We start from the raw sequence: 12,569 nt of genomic DNA on the forward strand, positions 1-12,569 counted from the left end.
TATGTCGTAGTTTCTGTAGGTAATCTTAAATAAATAAAAATAAATCATGTTGACTATAATATTACATTATACACTGTATAGCTATCATACATAGACTATACATAAAAATCTTATGCTTTTTACTTTTTTACTCTCCGCAACGCCCCTTAAGGAACTTTGTTCCAAAACTCTCTCCTTTTTTAAAGTCGGTTAGAAAAATAACCTGACAACCCTATTGCTTCATTGAGGTGTACGCACATGTAGGTAAGTATTTTAACAACTAGGCTTAGTTTCAATACTGATACATATGTCTACTATGCCCGATGCGTCGATGGCGCAGTAGGTATAACCGTTTACTACCAACACGGTGGTCCATCCTCGCCTCTAAGTAGGTACTAACGTGTTTTCGATTTTCGAATTCAAAATTTATGTAGGTTAAATTTGACCCTATAAAGATTCGTAACGCTCTTGTGATTTCCCTGGTGTTAAAAGAAAGTAAGGGCCACAGCGATTACATAACACGAACAGGTGACACAATGAGGGAACTAAGATATTTAAAAAATAATTTCAACGACATAATAGAGTTATGTAATTTATTAGGATACTTATCTATTGTTTGTCACTTGCAGAGTATATAATCATACACAATAATTATTCAAATTATAACATTGATACACAAACTCTCCTCTGTCAATAAACTAAAATAGATCATACACATTCATTTCATTCATATTAAAATTATAATAACTTGAATATCAATAGACACTTATAAGATGAATCTGTTAATATGTCTGAGTAAAAAAATTACGATACAGAATTTTAACAAGTCAAGTCGTGAGATGTGTAGAGATAAATTGAAAAGAAAATGAAAAATATAACGAGAATATTAATTGTAGATTGATGTTTCAATTTTATACATAAGTGATCTATACATAAACATATTATGTAAAAGCAGGCACAGTTCTTTATATCTTGTGTTATTTTAGTAATATATTGTACCTTTATCCGTTACTATTCGATTGGGTTGTTTTTACTTTTTACCTATTGTGTTTAAAAAAGCCTTGACGTGTTTCATTCGAGGTTATAATTACGTTACATAACATCCTGTATATTTTAAAATACTTATCAGATACAATTAAACACAAGTATAAGTACAAACATGAAACTAATCTATGTTGACCTTATGGTCAAGGATTATTCGTAATAACTTCGTTAGCTTCGTAGCATAATGAGACTACTAGATAGCTAACGTTGTTTCAATCACTAAAGTTTTGTTTGTGTCTGAAGTTTATAATCTTTTGGTCAGATTTAGATTAATAGAAGGATTAAGATCCTTAAAATAGTATTTAGTATACATTCACTTTAATAAGATAGTACGGGGCTAAGCTGTAAAATTCCATTCTTGATAATTTCCTTAAGTATCTATAGTTTGATAGCGCAGATGCCCCCCGCCCGGCTTCGGTAAAAAAACAATCAGCACAGAGGAAGTGTTTAGTCGGGGGTGTTTCACCCGAGCCCGTCATATGGGCCCCGTTTCAGTGTCTAAATACGTGAATGCATTTTTCTCCTCTCGACAAATAAGAGCAGGTGTAAAAAACATGCTCTCATTGGCAGACAGTATGTTGGGATATAATAATGTAGACAGTAAACTTTCGTATTTAATTAAGCCGGACCGTATGGCGGATGGTTGTGACAATAACTATGAGGTGCAGCAGTGGAATCTGAATAAGTTTGGTCTAGGATCTAGGTTAATAACGAAACTATAGTTACAAGTGCAGAGACAATTGAATTTTGCAACCATTCCGTAATATTTAAATTTAATTAAAAAAATGTTTTTGCTTCATAATTCGGGAAGCAAAACATGTTAACTGCAACACGAAATTTCGGTTATGTTTCTTATTTTAGCACAAGCTTTGGAGTTTAAACTCCTTAGACTTTAGAAAATTATTAACTTTGATCATTAATCGAAGGCATATATCCCAACAGACCTCCTGGAAGTGAAAATCCCGAATTTGAACGTAATAAGATACTGATAAATTTTATGAAATACATACCAAAATTGTACTTTGGCGTCATAAGTTTTAACTTATAGTTTAATATATCAGCAGTTATAAATTGCTCCATTTTCTTAAATTAAAAATTTATTTAATATTGGCAACGCATGATTAGCCCCGTTCTACCCTTAAGTTATTCCCTTCTCAAAATTAGTACAAAATAATCACATTTAAAATATTTTAAACTAATAAATACATAAATTATTATAATTGCTTAAAACCACTGTTTTTATCAGTAGTCTGGATTTTTGTTGGACTATTTGACTTCAAATATTAATAAAAGCCTAATAAGAATGGTTTATCAGATATAGACCAATGTGCAATGTGTTAAATTCAGTAATGATGATGGCACTGTCATTGGGGATATCAATTGGAAGATTTAAACAGTAGTTTTAATATTTAGATATCTACCAAACAATTACTTCATCACACAAGAACTACAAGTACACAAATCACAAACTATTAAATGCGTTAAAACAATTATAACGCCTCATCAATTAAATTGTAAACGGTTCATAAGTCTATTATAAGTAATGGCAACAATGTAGAATTAAAAATAAATAGAGCCCCACAAGATGTTATTTCTAATAGGTATGTATAGAGAATTCTTCAATGATTCGAAATTCGAATAGATATTTTTTTCTGTTTGAATAAAATCGAAAACACTTTAACTTTGCTGCTATTAGGATAATAGATTTATAAAACAATGATACTTTAATACGTGAGACACATAGATTCATTCATATTTTACATTAGGATTACAAACAGACAAATCTAATACAATCAACATTTTTTCAACAAATTAAACTTATCTATACTAGGGATGAAATCCAAATGTTAAACTAATCGCGGTCAAAACTAAAACCTGTTTAGGTTTAACACATAAAATCCGTGCATAACAAACGTATTTTATTAAATAGGTACTAAGTTAGTTCCTGTTTCTCCAACGTTCAAATTGATATAACAAATTTACTACCCTTTAAGTCCTTAAAACGTAAGAAATTATCTAGGGTAGGTAACTAATAATTATTATCATTACATAAAAAATATTAATAATGTTAATTGGTATTCTAAAGATTAAATAAAAATTATGCAACACTTCAATAAAATTTATTAACTGTATGAAAATTTAATGTTTTTTTAATTTTTCTTTATTTGGAAAGTGAAGCTGTGCTTCATCACAACTGGCTCCAGAAAATGTAAATTCTGTTGCTAAGAAATGCCATTGAACATTATTTTCATAAACTTAAAAGTTCTTGTTTAGTTTTATCCCTAGTACTTAGGACCACGTAGTCAAACCAATAATAAAAAAAATACGCGTCTGTCAAGTGTGAAGTAGGTATAAGTTGTCATGTATACGTAATACCAACTTATCTGTGAAGTGGCAAAAATAGGAACTACGGTCACCATGTTGAAATGTAATTAGACTGTCAGTGTCAGTGTATACTACTTTCGAGTGTTCCGTGTGTTTTATTGCGATACTTCTGAATCTTAAGCGTTAAATATGCCCCGACTTTTGTGCACATTGGAATTAATTAGCAACACTGAAACGACGATGGCGACACCAATCAGTTCACAGATAAGTTGGTGACACTGTAATTCATTACATTGTATTAATTACTATTTTTTTTAATGTTATTGAAAATTTTGATTTTGAAATTGAAAATATTCGAAAATATTTTTTTCCATTTAAATCATTCATTTAATTACTACAGCCTCTGTAGTAATTCTACAAAGATTATAATTATTATTTTACTATATGTAGATGACAATAGTAATATAATACGTCAGAATAACTAATGCGGTTTCACACCAATATACACTCGACAGTTGATACGTTGCACATCTTTGGAATTATCATTTTATTGAAGATACTTCTTTACACGTGTCATGAATATGATTAGAGTGAAATTTTAAGATGCGCGCGCATCACTGTAATGCCTCCTCTCCACTCTCGGCGATGATCGTTACTTGTATGATCGTCTGTCATCGTCCTTATCGTCATTTATTGAGCGGCAGTTCTTCAAATGAGTGATTACAAACCTCATTATCGATAAATATCTGAGTACCTATACCCACCTTTGTGATGTTATGTTTGGGATTACAAATTTCTGGGTAATTCTGATAATGTTCTATGAATTTAAATGTTTCTTCATTTGACCACCCAGTAGTCATTGTACGTACTCGCGCTATGTAAAAAGGAAGACAAAACAACGCCTCGACGACGATGCGAAGTACGTACGGCTTAGACGATGTTCGGCGACTAGAAGAGAATAAGTCCTCCACACGATCGTGCTCGCGTGTAATCGCCTTTAATCGCCGATTGTGAAGTGGCGCCATAACACAAAAGTAACAGGATGAAGTTGGTTTCTAAATATCTCTTAAATTATCATGTTAACTATTATGCAGACACTATTATAGAGTGTATTGTAGTACCAAATCAGGAATCTATATTGAAAATTGGATATTTAAATATTTACGAATCTATAACACACGTGTTTTTTATATCTATTTGGATAAAAATAAATACATACGTCAGTAAATATGCATGTGTGTGATTTTTAAAGATGTGTTTCTTCGATCATTTAATCATTTGTACTACTTTTAAATTTATAAACTTTTTATTTTTTTTACGCAAAAGACATAACTTCTAACGAGTGTACATACATACACACTATTTTTTAATGAGTTTTTTCCACCAGGCTATCGACTACTTCATCATATTATCATCATCTGAATGGAAATTTCCAATAAAATAAATTCCTATAACAACATATTAGGGACATTAAATGTTTCATACAAATCCACAATTCGGATTATTTAATCAAGTTCATGACTTAGGTTACAAATTCAAAGAACCCAAGATAAAATCACTTAGGTAACTGTCAACAATTTGAAAAACTATGTACAAATAATAATAAAAATAATAATAATGTTCTTTTGCTTGTGGTTTTATTAACAACCTTATCTTTGGCTGCAGTAAAGTACTGGTAAATATAAATTGCATTACGATCAGAAAGCACCCTGTAGACTAGACAAACTATAACTACCTAATTAAGCAAAAATGTACAGCCTAATGACAAAGGTTTCAAGAACACGATCAATATTAATATCTGTAGAATACATTCCAAGAAGGATGATGGAGATATTATAGTTATATTTCTTAAATAAGAAACCTATCAGATTGTATTTCAAAATATTTGATCGATGTATTATGACACTAAATTTCGTTACCAATTATGTGTATGTATGTTACCTTAAAAATTACAAAAATATCGTATTATACTACCTAACCTCTGTGCGTGTTTATTAATGATTGATTAATAATTAATATATAATATCCTTAATTCCTAGATCTGAATTTTGACTACCTGCCCAGGCTTAGGCCTTGCAACGAAACAATTCTAAGTTGTTTATTTTTTCGAGTTTCTGTCGGGAATCGGTCCCAAAGAACATTCTCAAAACATAGCAAGTTAGTATCAGAAATATTCTATAATTAATAACCCGCTTTGGGTTTAATAATGTATTTATTTAAAATATAATATGTCTTTAGAAACTCGAAAAAACAACTCCAGTACAATATTCGTTTGTTAATAATTCAAACAAAGAACACTGTCAATCTATTTCATTTAATATTATTCCTAAGATAATTTATACATTTAGATAGAATGTGACATTTGTGAAAACGTCACAAAATATTGATGTTGAGAGTTATTCAGTTTCAAGTAATATACACACATTATCACAAAGTGATATACAAATCGCGAGTGTAAGACATACCATGTCACGCACACTTAAATAATAAATCTGACCTGTTTTCTATACATTTCTATCTAGACATATAAATTATCTAAGTCTTATTCAAAATACATTTCGGGTGTGGATGGATTTGTGATATGACTTATTAAGACGGAATATCGAGGCCAGTATTCATTTTCTAGCAGTAAATGTTTATTATGATAATACATCGTTGATTTACAGCTAACTTTGGGCCAACAAAATATGCAAGCATGACTTCGCTGTCGGTGCTATTCGTACTAAGTTTTGTATAAAATCTATTCAATGCTGTACAACACTACACAAGTATAATACTTCCGATATATTTACTACTCACAGCGATGTTAAAACACACCGTAGACTACAGCAAGTGTCTATCATGTCTATCAAGTCAGAAAGTTCTTGAAACAATAATTATTGTCACTAAACACAATTCTTCAATAAAATCTAAATAGAACACTCATCACTATCCCGCGCATAGTCTTCGTCGTCCTCTTCTTGGTTACGCCCAGTCTTTTTATTTTTTGAAACTACCCCCGTATTCACTTTACTAAACACACTACTTCGGTTCATCCTCGAGATTTCTCTTTGGGGGCTTAGTCTCTCAGCGACCGCTTTCTCATAATTATCGGAGATCTTACTAACACCATTAATTGGACTAGTTGGTGATTTTGTTTTGATAGGTGACGTCACTTTTTGGCTGTCATTTTTACTAAGCAGAGCGCTAGTAGCTGCAGTGTAGGAAGGTGGGTCTTTAGCTCTGGCACCAGGATTCAGCAGTTGTGAATAAAGGAAACTATTATTACCCATGTTGGCAAAACGATTCTCTATTTTGCCATTCATCATCATCAAACTGACAGGTTTCTCTGGTGGTATTGGCTTCTCTAATTTCCTTTCAGGAACATTAGCTTTGTTCGCCCAACGATCGGTGCTTCCGAGTGCGTATATTGAACTGAGATTGACGAAACCAGATGGATTTGATAAAGGGGTTCGTGATGCTATCGGACCAACTCCGGGAATATCTTTTGTTCGAGAGTTTGAAATGCTATCACTTAAAGTGGAATCTTCGACACTGGAATCTTCTATCACATCTGTATTAGTAACTTCATCTATATTTGGTGACATGCAATCGTCGTCCGTTTCATCGTATGAGCTGGAAATATCAGATTCGTTTAGTTTTTTGTATGAGGCAATACTCATAATTTTATTTGTATTACTTATGTATTTAATGCAATGTTGTTTTAATATGTGTTAGTCGCTCCATGCCTAATGCGAATGAGCTTATTTACAAACGAAAGCAAGAAGATGTGTGGATATGTACATGAACGTAAGTTTCACCAGTGGTACTGGTGTACCAGGCAGGTGTAAGGCGGACAATATATCAAGCAAAAACATTGTATTTGTCATTAGAAAAAAATTGTTGCAAGTTGCTGCTTTATTGTTATTCATAACAATGTGATTTACAATCAAATGATTAAAGCGAACTGCTATAAAAATGCACAATTAATAGTTCGAAGATTCGATGCAGGAATTGGCAAAACAAAATAAGTTTATTTATATATCAATTTTATAGTGTGTTGTCAAATCAATTAATAAATTGATTCTTATGATGTTTATCACTATGAATTCATTATTTATTTTGTTTTAGTTTTATAAACGCAGCAAAGTCACATACATTTCAATTCACGAAAACCTCTTACCCTATCATAGCCACTTCTGGTATCCTCCCTGGTGAAATAAATGTTGTACCAATGAAAATAAGGAATGATAAATAAATTATAAAATAAATATACCTAATTAAAAACGTTAGTTAGAAGTTAAAATCATAAACATTTCAAATGATAAATTAATTAATAAAAACTGCTAAAGAAAGTTAATAAGAAGTTATTTTATTGTGTACTACTTATAAATAAAATAGATGTAGGCAACTAAGAGTGGTTACTGTGTATTATGAAACTTGCAGCTAATGTCAATTTATTGTTATAGACAGCATAGATTCCATTGAATAAAAATGTTGCACTGTCTACCTGTAGATAAGACTTATACATTAACAGAAACTGAACTGAATTTGCCTCAAATAAACAAAACATTGGATGCCACAAACAATATTCTACCAAGTTTTAATTTTAAATGGTATGTGGTATATTTTATCTACATTGCTTTCGTGATATAATATCTTCTTATAAATTGTGTAGGTATATGACCCCGGACCAAATCGTATTCTTTCAGATTTCAGTTGAATAATCAAAATATATTATTAAATTATAATACTTATTAATAAAATAAACTTTAATGAAAATGGGAAACTACTCATGCTAAACAGTTTCAATTTTACTGAAATAATAAGACTGAATAGGTACAACATTAAAATTCAACGTTAGCTGTAGTAAGAGATTTGTGAATGTCAATTTTAAATTCAGAACAAATATTTGAAGATGATCTAATCTTTGTGAAACACAAACTAACACAATTGGCAGCTATGTCTAACTGTCTAGTGCTGGTACGTTATTAAACTGTGATCATTACATTAGCAAAATGAATACTTAGGTATTTATCTGTGCAACCGTCTGCATATTTCTCGGTAATGCTTTACACAATCTCGTTTCTCAGTTTCAATAATTTGTTTTAATCTCCTAGGAAAAATAATGTTTACATTATTATATTCAAGGTATTCATAAACGAAACTCGAATAGAGACTGTATAACTACTAACCCTTAGCCTTCACAATGGAAATGTAGGTACCCTTAATTTTATTTAAACCTTATGATCTTAATAATAATAATCAAATTATAACACATAAAAAACTACAGTTATTAAAAACGGAGTAGGTAAAAAATACTAAATAAAGTTCATTAAAGATTTACGACGGTTATATGACTATGTTTACGTAGTCATATAACATCTTTAGATGTACCTATATATATAATTTGTTAATTATATTTGACCGTATAATCCAAATTTATTTCATACAAGTGATGATACCAGTGACGTCATATGCTTACATCTGATCCTGAGCGTCACTTCCACCTTCCTCCGCCACCAACAACTCATACTCCTCAGTCGCAAAGCGATCCCACTCCGACATCTGAAACAGTTGGTGCCAACAATTATTTTTCAAATTGTTGATTATTTAATATTGTTATGTTACTTTTGTCATACAAAAAGTATTGATACAATGAAGCCCACTTGAGACTTATCATTTTTTTAATAAGATCATTATAAATTAAAAAAATAAATCAATTAATATATTCTTCAAAACAATGAAGGCCACAAATACGATGTACAACTTCAGTTAACTGTAAAAATTCCGAAACGCAATGAATATATAGGTACTATGTAATACTTTTGCGATGTAGTTATAGTATATAGTGGTAAAACGAGATCTGAATCAGAAAATATCTAACAATGGGACAAATCTGAAGGAATCGGAAGGTTTCAAATGAAAAAAAGATTGCAAAAAAGGGTGGAGTTCTGAGGTACCTATTACACATAAAAATCACGATTTGATACGATTTATATATATATATATATATATATATATATATATATATAAAGGGTAACTTAGATTTGCTATAAATATGCATAACCAATGTGTGTCTAGTAAGCTGCAACATTTAATATATCACCCTATGTAGGCAGTATGGCTTGGGTGCAATATTCATTTCCGTAGAAAAAAAATCTTTTCGTACAAGATTTTATCGATTTATTTACTTAACTGGTTTGATGACCTTTAAAACGCTACATCGATATGAGCATAATCAGATATAGAAAAATAATTATAATATAGGGCGAGCAGCGATTAGCCCATTATAATGGAGTGCCGCTCAGGATTCTTGAAGAATCCAACAATTCTGAGCGGCAGCACAATTACGCTCGTCACCGTGAGATAAAAGATGTTAAGTCTCATTTGCCCCGTAATTTCTCTACGGGGCCCTTCAGACTGAAACACAGTTATGTTTACACATTACTGATTCACGGCACAAGACGCCGTTGTGGTACCCATAATCTAGCCGGCATCCATGGCAAAGGAGCCACCCACTGGTAAATACAACTACTACGCCATAGGAATTGGGCTCTTTGTAGCAAAGCTTTGTAAAATAAGAAACAATGACTAAGAAGTTCTTAATTTTAATGTATATTTTTTGTACTGAACTGTATACCTACTCTGTGGTTAGACTGTTTAAATAAAACTTACGTCTGAGTCAGAATCCCGTTGCGTGGCAAACGGGTCCCGCTGCTCGTGGTCCAAGTATTTCTCCAAATTGAAGAACGTGTCATAGAATATTGGCGTTAGTTTGCATTTCTTTAAGTCGCTCAATGTTATCTTGCCCTGCTCTGCTGGATGCACCATGTCCAACATCTAATAAAAAGAAATAACGTAAAGTTAATATGATTTTTCAAAGTTGGTGGGGTGATAATTATATGAATATATATTATGTAATAAACTATCTGGTACATTTTATTCTTAGTTACAATTGTTGAATATGTATATTAGAATTTTGTGTATGTACATCATTAGTATCATTATTTAATCCTATATAAGTAACAACTGGTCAGAGTGAGAGAGGAGGAGCTTGCCAACCGCTGCCGTATGCGTGAGGAAAAGGGAAGCCAGAGAGGCTGGCGCCGTAACGCGTTACGTTACGAAGAGGTATACCCTCTTTACTTATGAAGTTATACTTCAAAAAAAAAAAAAAAACTGAGCAATAAACAATCTGACAATTAAAACCCTAATTTTTTTTACTTTTTAATAACATAGTTTAATTGCAAACAAAATATTTGATTGATAGCTGAATTCGAAGCGATATTGTCGATATCAAACATTTAATCATAAAAGCTCCTAAAATGTTATGATTGGAGTTTATTAGTATGATATTGTTATTATTAGTTACTTAGAATAGAATTATATTTATGTACCAAGTGAACTGATACGAACATGTGACAGGTCAATACTGCGTCAACTGCAAGCATAACCAAGATCTCAGGGAGAAATACGCTGATAAAAAATAGGAACGTCACAAAAGAATAATCTATGAAGCAAAGAGCCAAATAATTGAAAGAATAATATTATAATAACCTGACACAAACAGTCACTGAACGGTAATGTCTCTATACCAATGGCTTCCATCCTCTGCATCTGTTCTTCATAAAAGTATTCCAGCTCATACATAGATATGTATCCATCGCCATCTAAGTCCATACACCTGAAATGAGAAAAAAAAATAAAAATGTGACATATATCGAACTCAGGCAGACGAACTTAAGATTCTTAGATTTCTTACATTTTTTTTAATTAATCTAATTAAATGGTAACCCGTTGGGTTCAAAACAGCTTGTGTCACTTGCTTTAATTATTCACTTTTTAATTTATATACCCTTCCTAGTTATTTAATATTTAGAACCAAAAGCAATCGAATTTTGGAGGCAGATTAACACACAATATTAATTTGTATTATTTTATTACTCAACTACTCTATAATCAACATGGTTGCAAATTACAACTTTATCTCGAAACTAATTGTATTTTTTCATTTTTTTATTAAAGAGCCGCCCACATTCTCTTGCAACACGAGAAGAATCATAGGAGTGTTGCCGGCCATTTAGAAAGTTATACGCGTTTAAGGTTCCCATGTTGTTCGTCCCGGAAACACCGCACAAGGAAGCTCATTCTACAGCTTTGTTGTACGTGGAATGAAGTTCCTTGAATACCGCACAGTGGACGTACGCCACACATCCAGGTGGTGGCGGTGATATTTTAATTTGTGGTGTATCGAGCGAAGGTGGAATTCGGCGGCAGGAATCAGGCCTAACACTCCCCGTGCTAGGTGCAGTAGAAGACACACAATGAAGCTACGTCTCTACGCAACGCCAAGTGATGTAGCCGTTCACAGAGCACTGGGTCCCCGACAATCCGAGCTACTCTGCGTTGTACGCGGTCGCTGTAAAGGATCGAGCTGATACTGATATATGATATATATATATATATATATATATATATATATATATATATATAGATATACCTAAATATAAAATTGCAAAACCTTATCTTTTCGGAGGCCATGTTTTTTATCGCCGCCCACAAATAAATGTATTTATGAATGCCCTTTTATGAAGGGCAACAAGATTATGAGTCCCACACGATTAAAGAGTCATTACCACAAAGGGTCAAGGCTACGTGGTTTGTGTGATGAAAGTACTCGGCACATTCACATTAAATCTGTAATGGGTTGGGTAACGACCCGCACCATCACTCCCAAGTGTTTCTATACATGCAATACTTTTTCTTCACAAGTTAGTTATTGTGTCTAGAGACCACTTAACGTTAAGAAGTATTTAATCTATATATGGTAGTCATTTTCTTAATACCAGATATTATAATATTAATTTAGCTTTATTAAATCCTTGAGATTTGTTTTTAATGCGATCTACCAACGCTGCGGAAACAAAGCAAGAACCTCTCCCCCTATTTTTTTTTTTTAATTTAAATACCTTTCAGTAATTAGATTATTTTGATTTAGATTGGCTGAATCTATCTATCGTAGATCTAAGTCTTGTGGAGAAGAACCAATTTGTAATATCCAATACATACGTAAATGAACAAAGCGATAATTTATATGTCTAGATAGAGCCTCTTGCTGCTAGACAACCGATGAAAACAGGCCCGGTTTATTACTTTAGTGTGCGTGACAAGCTACGTCTTACACTCGCGATTTGTGTGTTATTTAGTGTTCGTGTGCGTGCATTGGTCAAAAAAGAGGT

The 12,569-nt window shown here is 32.1% G+C and overlaps 1 protein-coding gene across 3 annotated transcripts in view; it reads right to left on the bottom strand.

Annotated features, from left to right (window-relative positions):
• Window positions 1-558: 558 nt before the first annotated feature.
• LOC126971101 (serine/threonine-protein phosphatase 2A regulatory subunit B'' subunit beta-like) overlaps window positions 559-12,569 on the bottom strand; it is a 148,063-nt gene continuing 136,052 nt past the window's right edge. For 2 of the 3 annotated variants that reach the window (XM_050817247.1, XM_050817249.1), the window contains exons 8-11: window positions 10,888-11,014; window positions 10,006-10,170; window positions 8,813-8,895; window positions 559-6,963 (exon numbers count right to left, since the gene is read on the bottom strand). In XM_050817247.1, coding sequence (XP_050673204.1) covers window positions 6,258-6,963; window positions 8,813-8,895; window positions 10,006-10,170; window positions 10,888-11,014 — 1,081 coding nt within the window. In that variant the 3' untranslated portion in view covers window positions 559-6,257. Of the gene's footprint in view, window positions 6,964-7,510; window positions 7,539-8,812; window positions 8,896-10,005; window positions 10,171-10,887; window positions 11,015-12,569 lie in introns of all 3 variants that reach the window. The other variant, XM_050817248.1, reaches the window with a different exon arrangement.

Source organism: Leptidea sinapis, chromosome 23 (genome assembly GCF_905404315.1).
Source record: "Leptidea sinapis chromosome 23, ilLepSina1.1, whole genome shotgun sequence".
NCBI lineage: Eukaryota > Metazoa > Arthropoda > Insecta > Lepidoptera > Pieridae > Leptidea > Leptidea sinapis.